General features: G+C 38.3%; 1 protein-coding gene across 3 annotated transcripts in view; it reads left to right on the top strand.

Annotated features, from left to right (window-relative positions):
• VPS39 (VPS39 subunit of HOPS complex) overlaps nt 1-15978 on the top strand; it is a 46934-nt gene that overhangs the window by 10312 nt on the left and 20644 nt on the right. For all 3 annotated transcript variants that reach the window (XM_025998530.2, XM_025998531.2, XM_072738380.1), the window contains exons 3-10: nt 1336-1400; nt 1715-1757; nt 2961-3055; nt 3994-4092; nt 4512-4604; nt 6498-6681; nt 10140-10260; nt 10369-10489. In XM_025998530.2, coding sequence (XP_025854315.1) covers nt 1336-1400; nt 1715-1757; nt 2961-3055; nt 3994-4092; nt 4512-4604; nt 6498-6681; nt 10140-10260; nt 10369-10489 — 821 coding nt within the window. The remainder of the gene's footprint in view (nt 1-1335; nt 1401-1714; nt 1758-2960; nt 3056-3993; nt 4093-4511; nt 4605-6497; nt 6682-10139; nt 10261-10368; nt 10490-15978) is intronic.

Below are 15978 nucleotides of genomic sequence, written 5' to 3'. Positions count from 1 at the left end.
TTTTCCAGTGCTTGAAGTTTCTAAATCATGCATGAGTAAAAGATCCATTTAAAAGATCTAAATCATGCATGAGTAAAAGATCCATTTAGTACTGTACTTAAAGTACAAGAGGTGTCTGGGTGGTTTAGTTAGTTAAGTGTCTGACTCTTGATTTCAGCTCAGATCTTGATCTCAGGGTCACGAGTTCAAGCCCCATATTGGGCTCTGTGTTGGGCTCTATGCTGGATGTGGAGCCTACTGAAAATTTTTAAAATAATAAATAAATAAAGTGTAAGACTAATTGACTTTAATTTGACAGAAAGTTTCATTAATAGGTTCAGATTCCATATTGCAAGAAACTCTATTTGTCAAGTTTTGGTATAGTATCAAAATGATGTACAGTTATCTGAAAAAGCTTTAAAAATATTCCTCTGGAAAAAATAAAAATAAAAAAAATATTCCTCTGTATTCCAACTATTTGTCCATGTGAGGACAGATTTTTGTCCTATCCTTCAATCAAAACTATCAAAATATTGAGTGCAGAAGCAGATGTGAGAGCTCATCATGTTTGCTTCTGGGCTGTCCCTCACTGGCTGCTACCTGCTTGACCTGTCAGGTCCCTCAAGTATGAAATTGGAATAATTATACGTACTTCTTGGTGGTAGTTGTAAGGTTATAGAAAATATGTGTAAATTTTTAAACCCAGAACCTAGCACCTAGTTATGACATAGTTTGTGATAGCTGCTGTAATTATTATGATAATTATTCTCTTTTTGACTCTTTGGTAACCTTTGAGACAGAAAGGCTGGCATCACTATTTTTATGGTATGTAATTTCTTCCCTTTTTGTAGCAGTGTTAACAGGTGTAGCATCTCCTGAAAGCGGCAGTAAGTGTAGATGTATTAAATTGCTTTAGTGTTGAGTGTTTGCTCTGTCCCCATGATGCAGGACGTATGGTAGCTGCTGGGATTTAGCTGGTCTAGATCTAAGGATGCTTCGGGCTAGGTTTCATTGCTTGGGCTCTTTTATTTGACTGTAACTTTTTATAAACACTTAGCCAAAGTACTATTTTGTAGGATGAGACCTTCAGACTCACAGGTACCTTGCAGCTTCAGTATTCACTGTGGTGTGATTTTTTTCTGCTAGGTGTATGAAACACCTTGTTCTAAACTTGGAGTTGAAAGCAACTTCCTGCACTCAGTAAAGACAGCTATCCAGTGTAGGTCTCTGGCTTCCAGTCTTTCAGGAATTTTTAGATTCAGGTAGGAGAGCAGTGTAGAGCAGCATTTTTTGTTGTGGTTATTTTTACACATATCCTTGTGTTTGAAACTGTGCATGTTTGTTTCTTTTCTACAGGTTGCAACAGGTTTGAAGTGACACTAGAGAAATCCAATAAAAACTTCTCCAAAAAGATTCAGCAGGTAGGCAGTGATGGTTGCTACAAGAATATTTGACTTCTGTGAGACCCTATCAAAACTAGAACTTCAATGACATTATTTATTAATTCTGAATTTTCTGCTGTCTGTTCTCCCATTTATGCAGGGATCTTAGTCCATCCATCATGTGCCTGAGATCCCCTAGAATGAGCAGAAATTGAGATTGCACATACATAAAAGTCAGATCCCTACCATTGGCATAGACTCTTTAGTCCCTTTTTTTAGTACTGTACTTAAATGAACATTTGTTAAGCCTTGTCAGAAATGTTAATTGAGTCTAATGATTTGTTCTTTTCTAGATCCATGTGGTTTCCCAGTTTAAGATTCTGGTCAGCTTGTTAGGTAAGAAAACGGGTTGCAGTTGTATTTCTTCTGGTGAAAAATAAAAGCTATGACCTGATTAACTCTTTCATGGTTAAATTGATAGACCTTGAAACTCGTTCTAAACCAGACACAGCATGGTACACGAGTATTAAGGGCAACAGCATCCCTCATAAATTTGAGCTCTGTTCTCCAAGGAATGTAACTCATTCATTCAGTCATTGAGCAGATATTTACTGACTCCTGCTCCAGGCATTAGGGATACCAAGTTGAATGAGACAGGACTTCTGTCTTTGAGATTGGTGTTCTGATTGTGAAGACTGAAGTGACAGAAAGTAATCATGATACAGTGTGATAAGTTACAATGGCAATTTATAAAAAAATGTGTGGATCTTAGTAATGGGAGGGACAGCATCATCTAGGGATTATGACAGGAAGAGAAAGGAAGGCAGAGCATTTTAGGCAGAGGTCCTGGGGTCTGGCCAGACTTAGGATGTCTGGTGGAGAGTGGCAGAGTGGCAACAGATAGGGGAGAGAAAGATCAAGGCCAGACTATTCAGGCCCTGTTTGAAAAGCCATAGATTTGATTGAAGGTAGCCAGTGAGGCCTTTTCTTAACAGAAGACTAGAAACTTGCCTCATGCTTTGTACTGGTCAGCCCAGAGCCCAAATGGTAGAATCATTTTATTTTATTTTATTTTTTTATTTTTTATTTTTTTGGTAGAATCATTTTAAACCGAGTTTCGAGGAGGAAAGAAAAACTTAAAGAAACTAAATCTTCATGAGTAAAACTAGATAGGAGACCTGAGTGAAATTATTTTGCTTGCTTTGCTAAAAAATAAATCCTTGCCATGGGATTGTACCAAATCCACAGAGGATTTCCTTTCTTTTACTGATGCTTGTTAATAGAAGGAGCTTTGAAAGCCAGTTCTTATACAAATATTGCATCGTAAATTTCCAGACTTGAGAATGACAGAGTGTAAGAGTGCTTGGGTTGTGAAAGAGCTCTTCTACATAAACCAGTCCAAATGTAAAGGAACAGAAGTGACCTCTTAAACATTTGGTAATGTGATTCTGAGAACAGACCAGAATAAATCATTGTTAATGAAACTGCAGATACATCTTCAACCAACATTTGCCCTTTGGTTCTTCTGATTGTTGGTTATTTTTTTGTGTGTAGAGAATTGTGCTAATTTATACTGTTGTTGTACCTCCTTCCAAACAGAAAATAACATTTATGTCCATGACCTATTGACCTTTCAACAAATCACCACAGTTTCAAAGGCAAAGGGAGCATCACTATTCACATGTGACCTCCAAGTAAGTATAGGCAAGGTGAAGTTTGACTTCATGTTTTAATAAATATGGTCTTTCTTATATTATTCCTACCATTAGATGGGAAGAATAACATTGATATCCAAACTCAGCAGAGACTCCAAAGAAAGTGTTTGATTTTGGATTGTATTAGAGAAATGTCTCCCTTTGTATGTGGTCTGAAGGGGAAAGATTTGGGTTCCTTGTGTGTGTACTAATTAGAGAACCAGACATTTGTATGGCGAGAGGCAACTAACACACAGCAAAAAGCCCTTGCCATGGACAAACCATCAGTAGGAAAAGCCAGGCTTAACCAGTATCACAAACAGCTGTAGGACATTAAGTTGACCTTGTTCTGAACATATTATTGTATTCTTTGTCTATTGGGTGTTTTTTGTTTTTTGGGAAAGACATTTCTCATTTTTGCCAATTCATCATCCTTACATTATTCAAAATCTGCCTTACCCTTCTACTCAGCTTTGATCACTTTTTAGCATCCGTGATCTACATTGATGCTGCACTGTTTTATGCTTAGACACTTTTCTCCTCGCTCCTTAAGGGATTGAAAGTGAGCACTGACATATGCTGATCCCTTACCAGCATGTATTGACAGCCATGAGTGAGAAACATTTAAGAACAAAAGGAGTAAGCAGTTACATAAGTGAAGGCCTGCCCTGGGATTTTCCTGTGTGAATTATGAATGTCCAGGAGATTTATGGGGGTTGGGGCTTTGACTAGCAGCCCTTGGGGAGGAAGTGCTCTTCCGTACATCTTAGAAAACTGGCATTCTTCCACTCAATTTGTGTGGCAGTGTGATTTTGTATTATAGGGGATTTTCAGATTAGTAGCCATTTCAAGGTAGAAAATCTCTAATTAATTTAGCTGTCACTCAGTTATGGAGTCATTGTATATACATCTCATTTTCTCTGGTTATCTCTTCCTAGCACACAGAGACTGGTGAGGAGGTATTGCGGATGTGTGTGGCCGTGAAAAAGAAGCTGCAGCTCTATTTCTGGAAGGATAGGGAATTTCATGAATTGCAGGTAAAGTCCATGTTACCTGGTCCATGTTGACTCCCACCTTGAAAGACTTCCTGTTCAGTAATACTGAAGGTCAGGACCTCTGACCTGGAGCTCTCTCCAGATGAAGGCTCTGCCACGGGTACATGAGAGCCTATTCATGGCCACTCATCAGAGTTTCCTGGTCTTCGGAGGCAGGGGAGATACAGTTGTGTAACGTTAAATGGATTGGTTTATTTCAAAGTGGATATCTAATACAATCCAGTTCATGGGTGGCTTAAATTTTTGTTAGGTGGTTTCCTACCTGTATGCTTGTAGGCTTGTTTTTAGATAGGGGTGAGGGTGATTTTGCAGCATGGGGGTAGAATGACAGGAAAATCATGTTGTTGTTGTTGTTTTCCTATTAACATCTTTCCATTTGAACTCTTGCTCTCTTTCTTCAGGGGGACTTTAGTGTACCAGATGTGCCCAAGTCTATGGCATGGTGTGAAAACTCTATCTGTGTGGGTTTCAAGAGAGACTACTACCTAATAAGGGTAAAACTTACTATTTTGCATATATCATAGGTTTACCTCGGGATGATGGTCACATGATCATCTGAATTACAGGTCAAGAGACTGCCTTAAGTAGCGTTTTGGCATAACAGGGTTTGTGTTTGTATGTTTGGTTATTTTTTATGCTTCTCAGAATCTCTACAAATAGATGTCTGATGCCCAGCAGCATCAACTCTCAATTCTCTACATAACTAATTATCCATATCGTGTATCTAATTATTGGAACAGATAGTTAGGGCTGCCATCTTAAGGATTCAGTGCTCAGGAATTATAAACTAATTTTCGTATTAACTTAAGTATTTTTAAGACTTTGAGTTTTCTGCACGCCAAAAGCTTTTAGTATCTTTATTTTAAAAGTTATTTTTATTTTTTTTAATTTCAAAAGCCACATGTGTTAATATTAAAAAATAAGGAAATAAAGACAAGCAAAATAAAGGAAATACAAGTCACCCATAATCCCTTCACTCAGAAATAATCCCTAAAAATAGCATGTTAAACATTATTTTATGACCTTTTTTTTCTTAACCCATGTGGTAAATATCCATGATGTTGGTTTTCCTCCAGTATGCATACTGAATGTAGAAAAGGTTAATATACCATTCATTTCATAGAATAACCCAAATTTCTTAGCTTTATATCACTCCCATATTCCAGGCTTGGCAATTCTAGAAGGCTTTCTCTCCATCTCCATTTCTCCCCACTTCCCTACTCCCTACCTTGTTAGCTCTTCTTTATTTATCTAGTTAATATATTTGTTCCATTTTTACGTTATTGGGATGTCTTGATTTTATCAGCGTCAGAGTTGCAAACTCGTAAAGAAGTCACTGCTATCCAGCTGACTGATGAGCAGAATAGCAGCTAGACCTGTAGGTGCTGAAAGAAGTCTGTGAGGGATGGGGATACAGAGCCAGAAGATGCAGTAGGCTCTCATTCCTCTGACTACCTTGAATGCTGCTACCATCTTCGTGAGGGTACAGTGTTTTGAGGGTGGGAAATCTTGGTTTAGGCCCAACCTATTAAAAAATTACTTATTTATATCATACAATACAATTCTTTCTTTTTGCTATACAGTTCTAACATAGCTTAGAGTCATCTAACCACCACCAAAATCAAGATTCAGAGCAGTTCCATCACCTGAAAAATGCCTTCATGCTCCCCTTTGAAGTCAACCCCTCTTCCTGTGCCCCAACCTCTAGTAATCACTGATCTGTTCTTCATCTCTTATAGTTTTGCCTTTTCCAGAATATCATATAAATGGAATCCTACAGTATGTAGCCTTTTGAATATGGCTTCTTTCACGTGGCATAATTGGACATCCATCTGTATTGTTGTGCAAGTCATTATATTCTTTATGGCTAAGTAGTACATGGTATGAATGTACTACGGTTTGTTTATCCGTTCATCAGTTGAAGGACAAAGTTTTTTCCTCTTTTTAGTCATTATGAATAAAGCTGCTATCAACATTTGCATACAGATTTTTACATAAACATAAACATTTTTCATTTCTCTTGAGCAAGTGCCTAAGGAATGGGATTATTAGGTTGTATGGTAAGTATATACTTAACTTCATAAGAAGCCGACAAACAAAATGGCCATACCATTTTGTATTCTCACCAGCAGTGAGTGAGAGTCCCAGTCACTCTGCACCCTCACCAGCACTTGACATTGTTAGTTGCCAGGCTAGTTGCTTGTCTCCTATGTTAAAGAAAAGGAAACCTGGCTCTATGTTGTGATGACAAAACACAGTATAGTATTTCCTTAGGAATATTATTGGCTTCTGTAGATTTGGGGTTTTGTTTGGATTTTTCAGGCCATGTTCATGTTCAGGCCCCTGGTGAGAGAACATCGATTGACTCACTTTATGTCTTCCTATAGGTGGATGGAAAAGGGTCCATCAAAGAGCTCTTTCCAACAGGAAAACAACTGGAGCCGTTAGTTGCACCTCTGGCAGATGGAAAAGTGGCTGTGGGTCAGGATGATCTCACCGTGGTGCTCAATGAGGAGGGGATCTGCACACAGAAATGTGCCTTGAACTGGACAGACATCCCAGTGGCCATGGGTGAGACCACCATAGCGGCTGTTTCCCACTTTGGCCTGGGGTTGTGTGCCATCCTCAACAGAATGGAATCCCATTCATAGTGTCAGCAGACTGTGGTTTACAGTGTCATTTACTCTGTTCCCCTTCTTATAAGTAGATGAGTATTTAAGGTCATTAAAAATGGGATATTCTGGTTTTTTTAGGAAGCTGGGTTGTGTCCCAGAGAGGGAAAAATATAAACAGAGTTACATGTTTTAGGAAGTGATTGTCTACTGCCATATATTTTTACTTCATGCTCCTTTTTATTTTGCCTCTTTGTAATGGTTTTATTGTGTCCTTTGCCAGATAGACCACATTTGGAAATTAGTGGAAATTATTTATTTATTCCTGTAATACATGTAACCCAGTATTGAGGTGCTTTTGATGTAATGTTTATTGCTTCTGTTGTCCTGTAGCTTGGAGGTGCAGATTGCATCTAAAGGCAGTCTCTGGCCTACCTGTTGGGTGTTTCTGTTCCTACCTCTGCCTCAGGCTCTCAGCAGTGGTACTGCTGAAACGGTGTGTGACCACTCTTGCAGCAATTTATTTTCAGTCAAAAGAGTGAGCATATTAAAAATCGTTACTGCTGTGGAGTGGAGCATGCAGTCATGCCATCTTTAAGGACTCTAGCTGGGGAGGTAAGGATTACATCTTGGATAAAGAGATAAAGCAAGGCATTGCTTTATCAGTTGTTCAGAGATGGGTTGAGATTCAGTCGTTCAGAGTTCAGCTTGCCAATAAGAAGTTTCATTACATATGTAAGATTGGACTAGACTGGGCAGGGAGTTTATTATCTGGCTTGAAGAAAAGTCCCTGTCATTTTAGGCAGAAAAATAGTCTGAAAGGTGATTGGAAATGCTAATTTGTGAAGGAGCATTATAGAGATTGACCTGGGTAGAGCAGGTGGTCTGAATTACAGAGAAATGAGGGTTGGCCGGTTGTTAGAGGCTGCAAAGGCCTGAGAGGCCAGTAGATTCTAACTGGGGGAGTGTTTTGGTAAAAACCATCATATTCCAGGGTAATTATTGTGGTGATGGCTAGAGATGAACAGATCAGAAGGAAGATAAACAAAAAAGATGATATAAGGCCCAAGATTATGTTTATTAACAAGTTTGAAAGGCTAAGAGCTTCATGGGAAGCTTCATGGTGTTTTGGGGGACCCTTGTGTTCCCTTCAGAAGAGGAGTTGTGCGAGAAGTGATGAGATATGTGTAATATGCTTGAAGTATGCTTCTGTTTCCCTAGTGTTAGAGTTCCTGTTTTATAAGCTTTGTTAGCACCCAGTGCCTTTGGCAGTGTTTCTTAAAAATATCTCTGTGCCTTAACACACTGAGGGAAGGAGAGGGCAGGGCGTTCTCTCTAGGCAGGTTAGGAGAACCACCGTCTGACAGGATGAAGACTAAACTTCCTCAACGGTGTGCATTTTAAACTTCCTTTATACTCTGCTCCCAACTTGACCACCTCACTTAGGCTCCAGTCATCTTGGACGCCCCTGCACCGAGCCATCATCACCCGTGCTCTTGCCTCTTCCTTTCTTCTCTGCCCAGCACTGTCCTACTCATATGACAAGGCCCTGTTCAGTGGCACTTCCTCTCTGAAGTCTTCCTGACACGCAGGCAGAATGAGTCACTTCCCCCTTGGTGCTTCCACAGCCCTTCAGGTTTCTCTGTCATGATACCCACACTGTCCCACTGGATGCAAGGAGTCGTCTGTCTCCTCTGCTCACGTAGGAGCTCTGTGAGCTCTGGACTCATGTCTTGATCCACTTGGAGTAGGGCCTGAAACCTAGCCATTTAGGAAATGCTTGCTGAATAGATGAATCACTGTCATTATCTTCCATTTATTAGATGTCTGCTATTTACCACCCACTCTGCCAAGTTTTGAAGATACAAAGAGATTCAGACCATCTCTGTTGTCAAAGATTGGGGGAGATGGGACAATGATACGATATGACAATCAAAAGCCTTTCTATTAAAGATTACTTTTTTAAATTAAATTAGACCTTTAATATTAAAGTGGGTCAGATTAAAGGAGAGAGAAAGTTTACATATTTATACAAATTAACACTAAAGGGAATTATACTAGCTTTTAAAAATGAGGCCAGCATAAAAAGTAAAGTAAAAAAATCAATACAAAACATTTTTAAATTTTTTTGTAAGATGAAAAATACCAACATTAATAACAGCAATAGCATTCAAAGTGATGGGACTGTTACTTAGGCCAGTTCCCTTCCAGCTTTAATTTTTTTTTACTGTATTTAGAGTATAAGTTGCAAATATAATACGAAAAACTTTTTGTCAGAAAATGAATGAGAGGGACGCCTGGGTGGCTCAACGGTTGAGTGTCTGCCTTTGGCTCAGGGCATGATCCTGGGGGCCGTGATCAAGTCCCACATCAGGCTCCTCGCAGGGAGCTTGCTTGTACCTCTGTGTCTCTGCCTCTTTTTCTATGTGTCTCTCATGGATAAATAAATAAAATCTTTAAAAAGAAAGAAAGAAAGGAAATAAATGAGAAAACTAAATCCATAGCAAGTTAGCCACACTAAGAAACTATGAATATATTCTTGGAAGTTAAATTTCTGTATGATAATTATGCCATCTAGTGGTTCATTTTTTACTGATTTTTTTTTTACATTTAAAAATTTTTCAATTTTAATTTTGGTAAAAAAACAAACCATAAAATCTATCATCTTTACCATTTTTAAGGGTACAGTTCATTAGTTACATATGTTCACGTTGTCATGCAGCAGATTTTCAGAACTTTCATCTTGCAACAATAAAACTCCATATCTATTAACAACCCTCTTCTTCCTCCTGTAGCCCTTGGTGACCACCATTCTACTTTCTGTTTCTGTGATTGAGACTCCAGAGACCTCATATAAGTGGTAGAGAACTGCCACGCTGAGAATGCCAGCCAGCTGCTTTCTCTGTGAACCATTAAGCTCAGGTGGAGTTTTGCATCTTTCCCTGTGAAAATTTCCAGCAGAAATAACCGTGGCCAGAAATGTGGAACTCTTTCTTTAGCCTCATTTTAGGGAAAAAAGAAGTTGCCTTCCTCTTGCCCTTCTAAGAAAATGAAAGAAGAGGTCACATAATCTTCTTCTCCCCTGATGTGTTGGTAAGGGCAGCTGCAGCTGGCCTTAATCTCTCTATGATGAGAAAGGGAGCAGAAGCTTTCAGCTCTTTGAAGGAGATGGTAGGAGTGGGATGAGGTCATTCTCACCAAAGCTGGATGCATCCTTCTTGTGCACGAGATTTCTCTTAGTGTCACTTGGACAAAACAATTTTTTTCCTTTGGATATCACAGCATAGGATCCTGGCTTGTTATTTGAGTAGTAGACTATCTGGAGATCCTATTTGAATGCAGCTTAGAAATGGGAAGCTGAAGCAGTCCATAAACCTTAGACCAGATCCACAACTCAAAGTGCTCTTTCTTGTGCAGAGCACCAGCCTCCCTACATCATTGCAGTTTTGCCTCGATATGTGGAGATCCGAACATTTGAGCCAAGGCTTCTGGTCCAGAGCATTGAATTGCAAAGGCCCCGCTTCATTACCTCTGGAGGGTAAGGAATTTGTTTACTGTAGCTGCCATATTATTGCAAAGCTTTAAAATCACCTAAGTCATCATAAAGCCTGTGCTCTTTTGCTAATATTCTTATTCCTGCCTCCAGATCAAACATAATCTATGTGGCTAGCAATCATTTTGTTTGGAGACTCATTCCTGTCCCCATGGCAACCCAAATCCAACAGCTTCTCCAGGACAAGCAGTTTGAATTGGCTCTACAGCTCGCAGTAAGTGTTATTTCTGAGATTTGGCTGTGAGTCTACCTCTTCATTGTTCCCCACAGTAGGTGATTTTGATTTAGTTGTTTATATTTAGTTTGGACTGGTACAATAAGCACAGAGCTGAAAATTAGAGGACCTGGATTCAGGATTTGACTCTGCCATTAAATATCCATTTAACTCTAAGTAATTTTGCTTTTTCAGATTGTTTATCTATCAAATGTAGAATGAATGCCAATTATAATAGGACCTGTTAGAATTTATAAAACAATAAAATAATTTAATAGATATGTTACAGCCTTGAAAAATTAAAGAAGGCGCAAGCATTAAAATAACAATCAGAAAGTAAAACTATGGTCTGATTGAATGTAACAACTAGAGGGCTTTTCAAAATCTCTTTCAACAGTAGATCCCTGTCTTTGGATAAGCAGGCCTTCTTCAGGTATTCTGTAATCACCTCAAGTTGCTGCATTCAGTAGGGCTGCTCTCTTATATTTATGGCTGTCACTGTCCTTGAATGTTTGCACGGGATATGCACAGCCTCATAGCGCCCATGCTTTTGTGTTGGTGATTCTCTCATTGCCAGCACACTTCTTGGAGACTGACTTCTGACTCTTGTCTTACTCTTTTAAATATCCTCAGGGGTGATTATTGTCTGTAGAGAGTGGATTTGTTTTGAGGAAACAATCAAAGGTCATTCTGATCCTAGACATTAAACTGGGCAGTCCTAATTTAGTAAAAGAGAAGATTTTTTTTTTGAAGATAATATTAAAAAGCATTGTTTTTAGAGTATATTATAAATTATTTCTGAAAGGAAAACAGTGGTCACAAATTTTGGAATTTGTGTTTATAGTTGCATGTGGTAGATACTTTTGAAGGGCAACATTTATCTTGGATGTGTACATTTTCTTTTTTTGCTTTTTTTTTTAAAGATTTTTTTATTAATTTATTCATGAGAAACCAGAGAGGGAGAGAGAGAGAGAGGGAGGGATGGAGGCAGAGACACAGGCAGAGGGAGAAGCAGGCTCCATACAGGGAGCCCAACGTGGGACCTGACCCTGGGTCTCCAGGATCACAACCTGGGCCGAAGGCGGCGCTAAACCACTGAGCCACCCAGGCTGCCTGGATATATACATTTTGTTTTGTTGTTGTTGTTGTTGTTTGTTTGTTTGTTTTAATAATAAATTTATTTTTTATTGGTGTTCAGTTTGCCAACATACAGAATAACACCCAGTGCTCGTCCCATCAAGTGCCCCGCTCAGTGCCCGTCACCCATTCACCCCCACCGCCCTCCCCTTCCACCACCCCTAGTTCGTTTCCCAGAGTTAGGAGTCTTCATGTTCTGTCTCCTTTCTGATATTTCCTACCCATTTCTTCTCCCTTCCCTTCTATTCCCTTTCACTATTATTTATATTCCCCAAATGAATAGGACCATATAATGTTTGTCCTTCTCCGATTGACTTATTTCACTCAGCATAATACCCTCCAGTTCCATCCATGTTGAAGCAAATGGTGGGTATTTGTCATTTCTAATGGCTGAGTGATATTCCATTGTAGGATGTGTACATTTTGGATCCAGCCTTAACTGTTAGACATATTTAATATGCCATAAAGATAGTTTCTGTCTTGAGACATTTCATTTCAGTATCTTACTATTTATTTTACTTTTGCCACTCATTCATTGCCCTAAATTACTTTATTTTCATTTTTAAAATAATATCAGGGTGCTTGGGTGGCTCAGTTGGTTAAGCATCTGCCTTCAGCTCAGGTCATGATCCCAGGGTCCGGGGATCACCCCATGTTGGGCTCTCTGCTCAACAGGGCGTCTGGTTCTGTGTCTTCCTCTGCTCCTCCCCCTCAACTCATGCTATCTCTCACTTTCTCTCTCAAATAAACAAAATCTTTAAAAAGATAATAATAAAGACCCAGTAACCCACCATCCTACCCAAGAAAAACAATTTATATAATCTATATGTTCCTCCCCATCTCATCCTTCTGCTTCCCCTCCAGACACAGCCATTTTCCTAAATTTGTGTTTATCATGCTCTTTAAGAATGTGTTTCTTGCTGAAAAATCTCAAAACAACAACCTAACCATACACCTAAAGGAGCTAGAAAAAGAAGAACAAACAAAACGCCACACTAGCAGAAGGAAGGAAATAAAGATTAGAGCAGAATTAAATGGAATAGAACCAAGAAAAAAAAAGTAGAACAAATCAATGAAACCAGGAGCTGATTTTTTGAAAAGATCAACAAAATTGATAAACTGCCAGACTCATCAAAAAAGAAAAGACTAAAAAAAAAAAAAAAAAGAAAAGAAAAAAGAAAAGACTCAAAATTAGAAATGAAAGAGGAGAAATAACAATTGACACAACTGAAATACGAAGAGGATTATAAGAGAATATTATGAAAAATTATATACTAACAAATTGGACAATCTAGAAGATGTAAATAAACTCCTAGGAACTATAGCTTCCCAAAACTGAATCAAGAAGAAATAGAAAATTTTAACAGACTGATTATCACCAATGAAATTGAATCAGTAATCAAAACACTTCCAGAAAACAAAAGTCCAGGACCAAATGGCTTCACAGATGTATTCTACCAAACATTTCAAGAAGTTAATATTATTCTCCTCAAACTATTCCAAAAAATAGAAGAGGAAGGAAAGCTTCTCAATTCCTTCTATGAGGCCAGCATTAAAACCATTAAAAACCAGATAATGATGTTACCAAAAAAAAAAAAAAGAGAGAGAACTACAATATCCCTGGGTCAATACCCCTGACGAACATAGATGCAAAAATCCTCAATGAAACACTACCTCACTGAATCCAACAGTACATTAAAAAAAAAAAAAAAAAAAAAAAAAAATTCACCACAGTCAGGTGGAATTTCTTCCTGGGTTGTGAGGGTGGGATTTCTCCCTGAGTTGCAAATCTTCCTGATTTGCAAATAAGTCAGTGTGATACATCAATATGAGATAGGATAAGAACCATAATGATTTCAATAGACACAGAAAAAAACGTTTGACAAAGTACAATATCCAATCATGATAAAAAAAAAAAAAGGTAGGTTTAGAGGGAATATGCCTCAACATAATAAAGGCCATGTATGAAAAAACCATAGCTAATATCATCCTAAGTGGGGAAAGCTGAGAACCTTTCCCCAAAGGTCAGGAATAAGAAAAAGTTGTCCACTCTTTTATTCAATGTAGTACTGGACGTCCTAGCCAAAGCAGTCAGACACAAAAAGAAAGAAAAGGCATCCAAATCAGTAAGGAAGAAGTAAAACTATCACTATTTGCGGATGACATGATACTGTATATAGAGAACCCAAAAGACTCCACCAAAAAACTAGAAGTAATAAATGAATTCAGTAAAGTTGGAGGATACAAAATCAATCTACAGAAATCTGTTGCATTACTATACACTAGCAATGAAATAGCAGAAAGAGAAATTAAGAAAACAATCCCATTTACAATTGCACCAAAAAAGATAAAATACCCAGGAATAAACTTACCCAGGAGGTGAAAGACCCGTACTCTGAAAACATTGATGAAAATTTTTAATGACACAAATGGCAAAATATTCCATGCTCATGAATGGAAGAATTAATATTGTTAAAATGTCCATACTACCAGAAGTAATCTGTAGATTCAATGCAATCCTTATCAAAACCCAACAGTACTAAAATTTGTATGTAACCCACAAAAGACCCCAAATAGTGAAAACACTCTTGAGGAAACAAACAAAGCTGGAGGAGAGGTATCACAATGCCAGATTTCAAAATACACTGCAAAGCTGTAGTAATAAAAACAATATGATACACAAAAATGGACACATAGATCAATGAAACTGAATAGAGAGCCTAGAAATAAGCCATGATCATATGACCAATTACTTTGCGACAAAGTAGGCAAAAATTATACAATGGGTAAAAAACAGTCTCTTCAACAAAAGGTGTTGGGAAAACAGGACAGCAACATGCTGAATGAAACTGGATCGCTTTCTTACACCATACACAAAAATAAAGTAGACTGAAGACCTAAATGTGAAATTTTTTTTTTTAAGATTTTATTTATTTATTCATGAGAGACACACAGAGAGAGGCAGAGACACAGGCAGAGGGAGAAGCAGGCTCCATGCAGGGAGCCTGATGTTTGTCTTGGATCCCTGACCCTTGGATCATGACCTGAGTCAAAGCCAGATGTTTTGTCTTGGATCCCTGACCCTTGGATCATGACCTGAGTCAAAGCCAGAGGCTCAACCACTGAGCCACCCAGGTGTCCCCTAAATGTGAAATCTGAAACCATAAAAATCACAGAAGGGAACAAAGGCATTAAATTCTCCGATATGGGCCATGGCAATATTCTTCTAGATGTGTACCTTCAGACAAGGGAAACAAAAGGAAAAATAAATTATTGGGACTACATCCAAATAAAAACCTGTGCAGCAAAGGAAACCATCAACAAAACTAACAGACAACCTACAGAATGGGAGAATTAATTTATTGAATATGAATGACATTCAGTAAAGGATTAGTATCCAAAATAAAGAATTTCTACAACTCAGCACCCAAAAAACAAATAATCCAACTATAAAATGGGCAGAAAACAGGAACAGAGATTTCTCCAAAGAGGACGTACAGATTGCCAAGAGACACATAAAAAATGTTCAATATCACTCATCATCAGGGAAATGCAAATCAAAACCACAATGAAATATTACCTCACAACTGTCAGAATCACTAAAATAAAAAACATAAGGAACAACAAGTGTTGGTGAGGATGTGAAGAAAAAGGAACCATCGTGAACTGTTGGTCAGAATGCAAATTGGTGCAGTTACTGTGGAAAACTGGAGGTTCTTTAAAAAATTAAAAACAGGGCAGCCCGGGTTGCTCAGCAGTTTAGCACTGCCTTCAGCCCAGGGCCTGATCCAGGAGACCCAGGATCGAGTCCCACATTGGGCTCCCTGCATGCAGCCTGTTCTTCCTCTGCCTGTGTCTCTGCCTCTCTTTCTCTCTGTGCCTCTCATGAATAAATAAATAAAATATTTTAAAAAATTAAAAACAGAACTACCATATGATCCAGTAATTCCACTACTAGGCATGTTTACCCAGAGAATACAAAAACACTAATTCAAAAAGATATATGCACCCCTATGGTTATTGCAGCATTATTTATAATAGCCAAGATAGGGAAGGAATGTAAGTGTCTACTGATAGATGAATGGATAAAGGAGTGGTGTATATATACAGTGGAATATATATTCAGCCAAAAAAGAATGAAATCCTGCCATTTACAATGACATGAATGGAACTAGAAGATATAAAGCTAAGTGAAATCAGTCAGAGAAAGACAAATACATATGATTTCACTTGTGGAACTGAAACAAAAGGACAAAAGAGACAAACCAAAAAAACAGACCTCTTAACTGTAGAGAACAAACTGATGGTTACCAGAGGGGAGGTGAGTGGGGGCATGTGGGGGAAGAGGTGAT

Source organism: Vulpes vulpes, chromosome 15 (genome assembly GCF_048418805.1).
Source record: "Vulpes vulpes isolate BD-2025 chromosome 15, VulVul3, whole genome shotgun sequence".
In the NCBI taxonomy this organism is placed as follows: domain Eukaryota; kingdom Metazoa; phylum Chordata; class Mammalia; order Carnivora; family Canidae; genus Vulpes; species Vulpes vulpes.
Note: the sequence above shows the minus strand (reverse complement) of the source record. Positions and strands in the feature narration are given on the sequence as shown.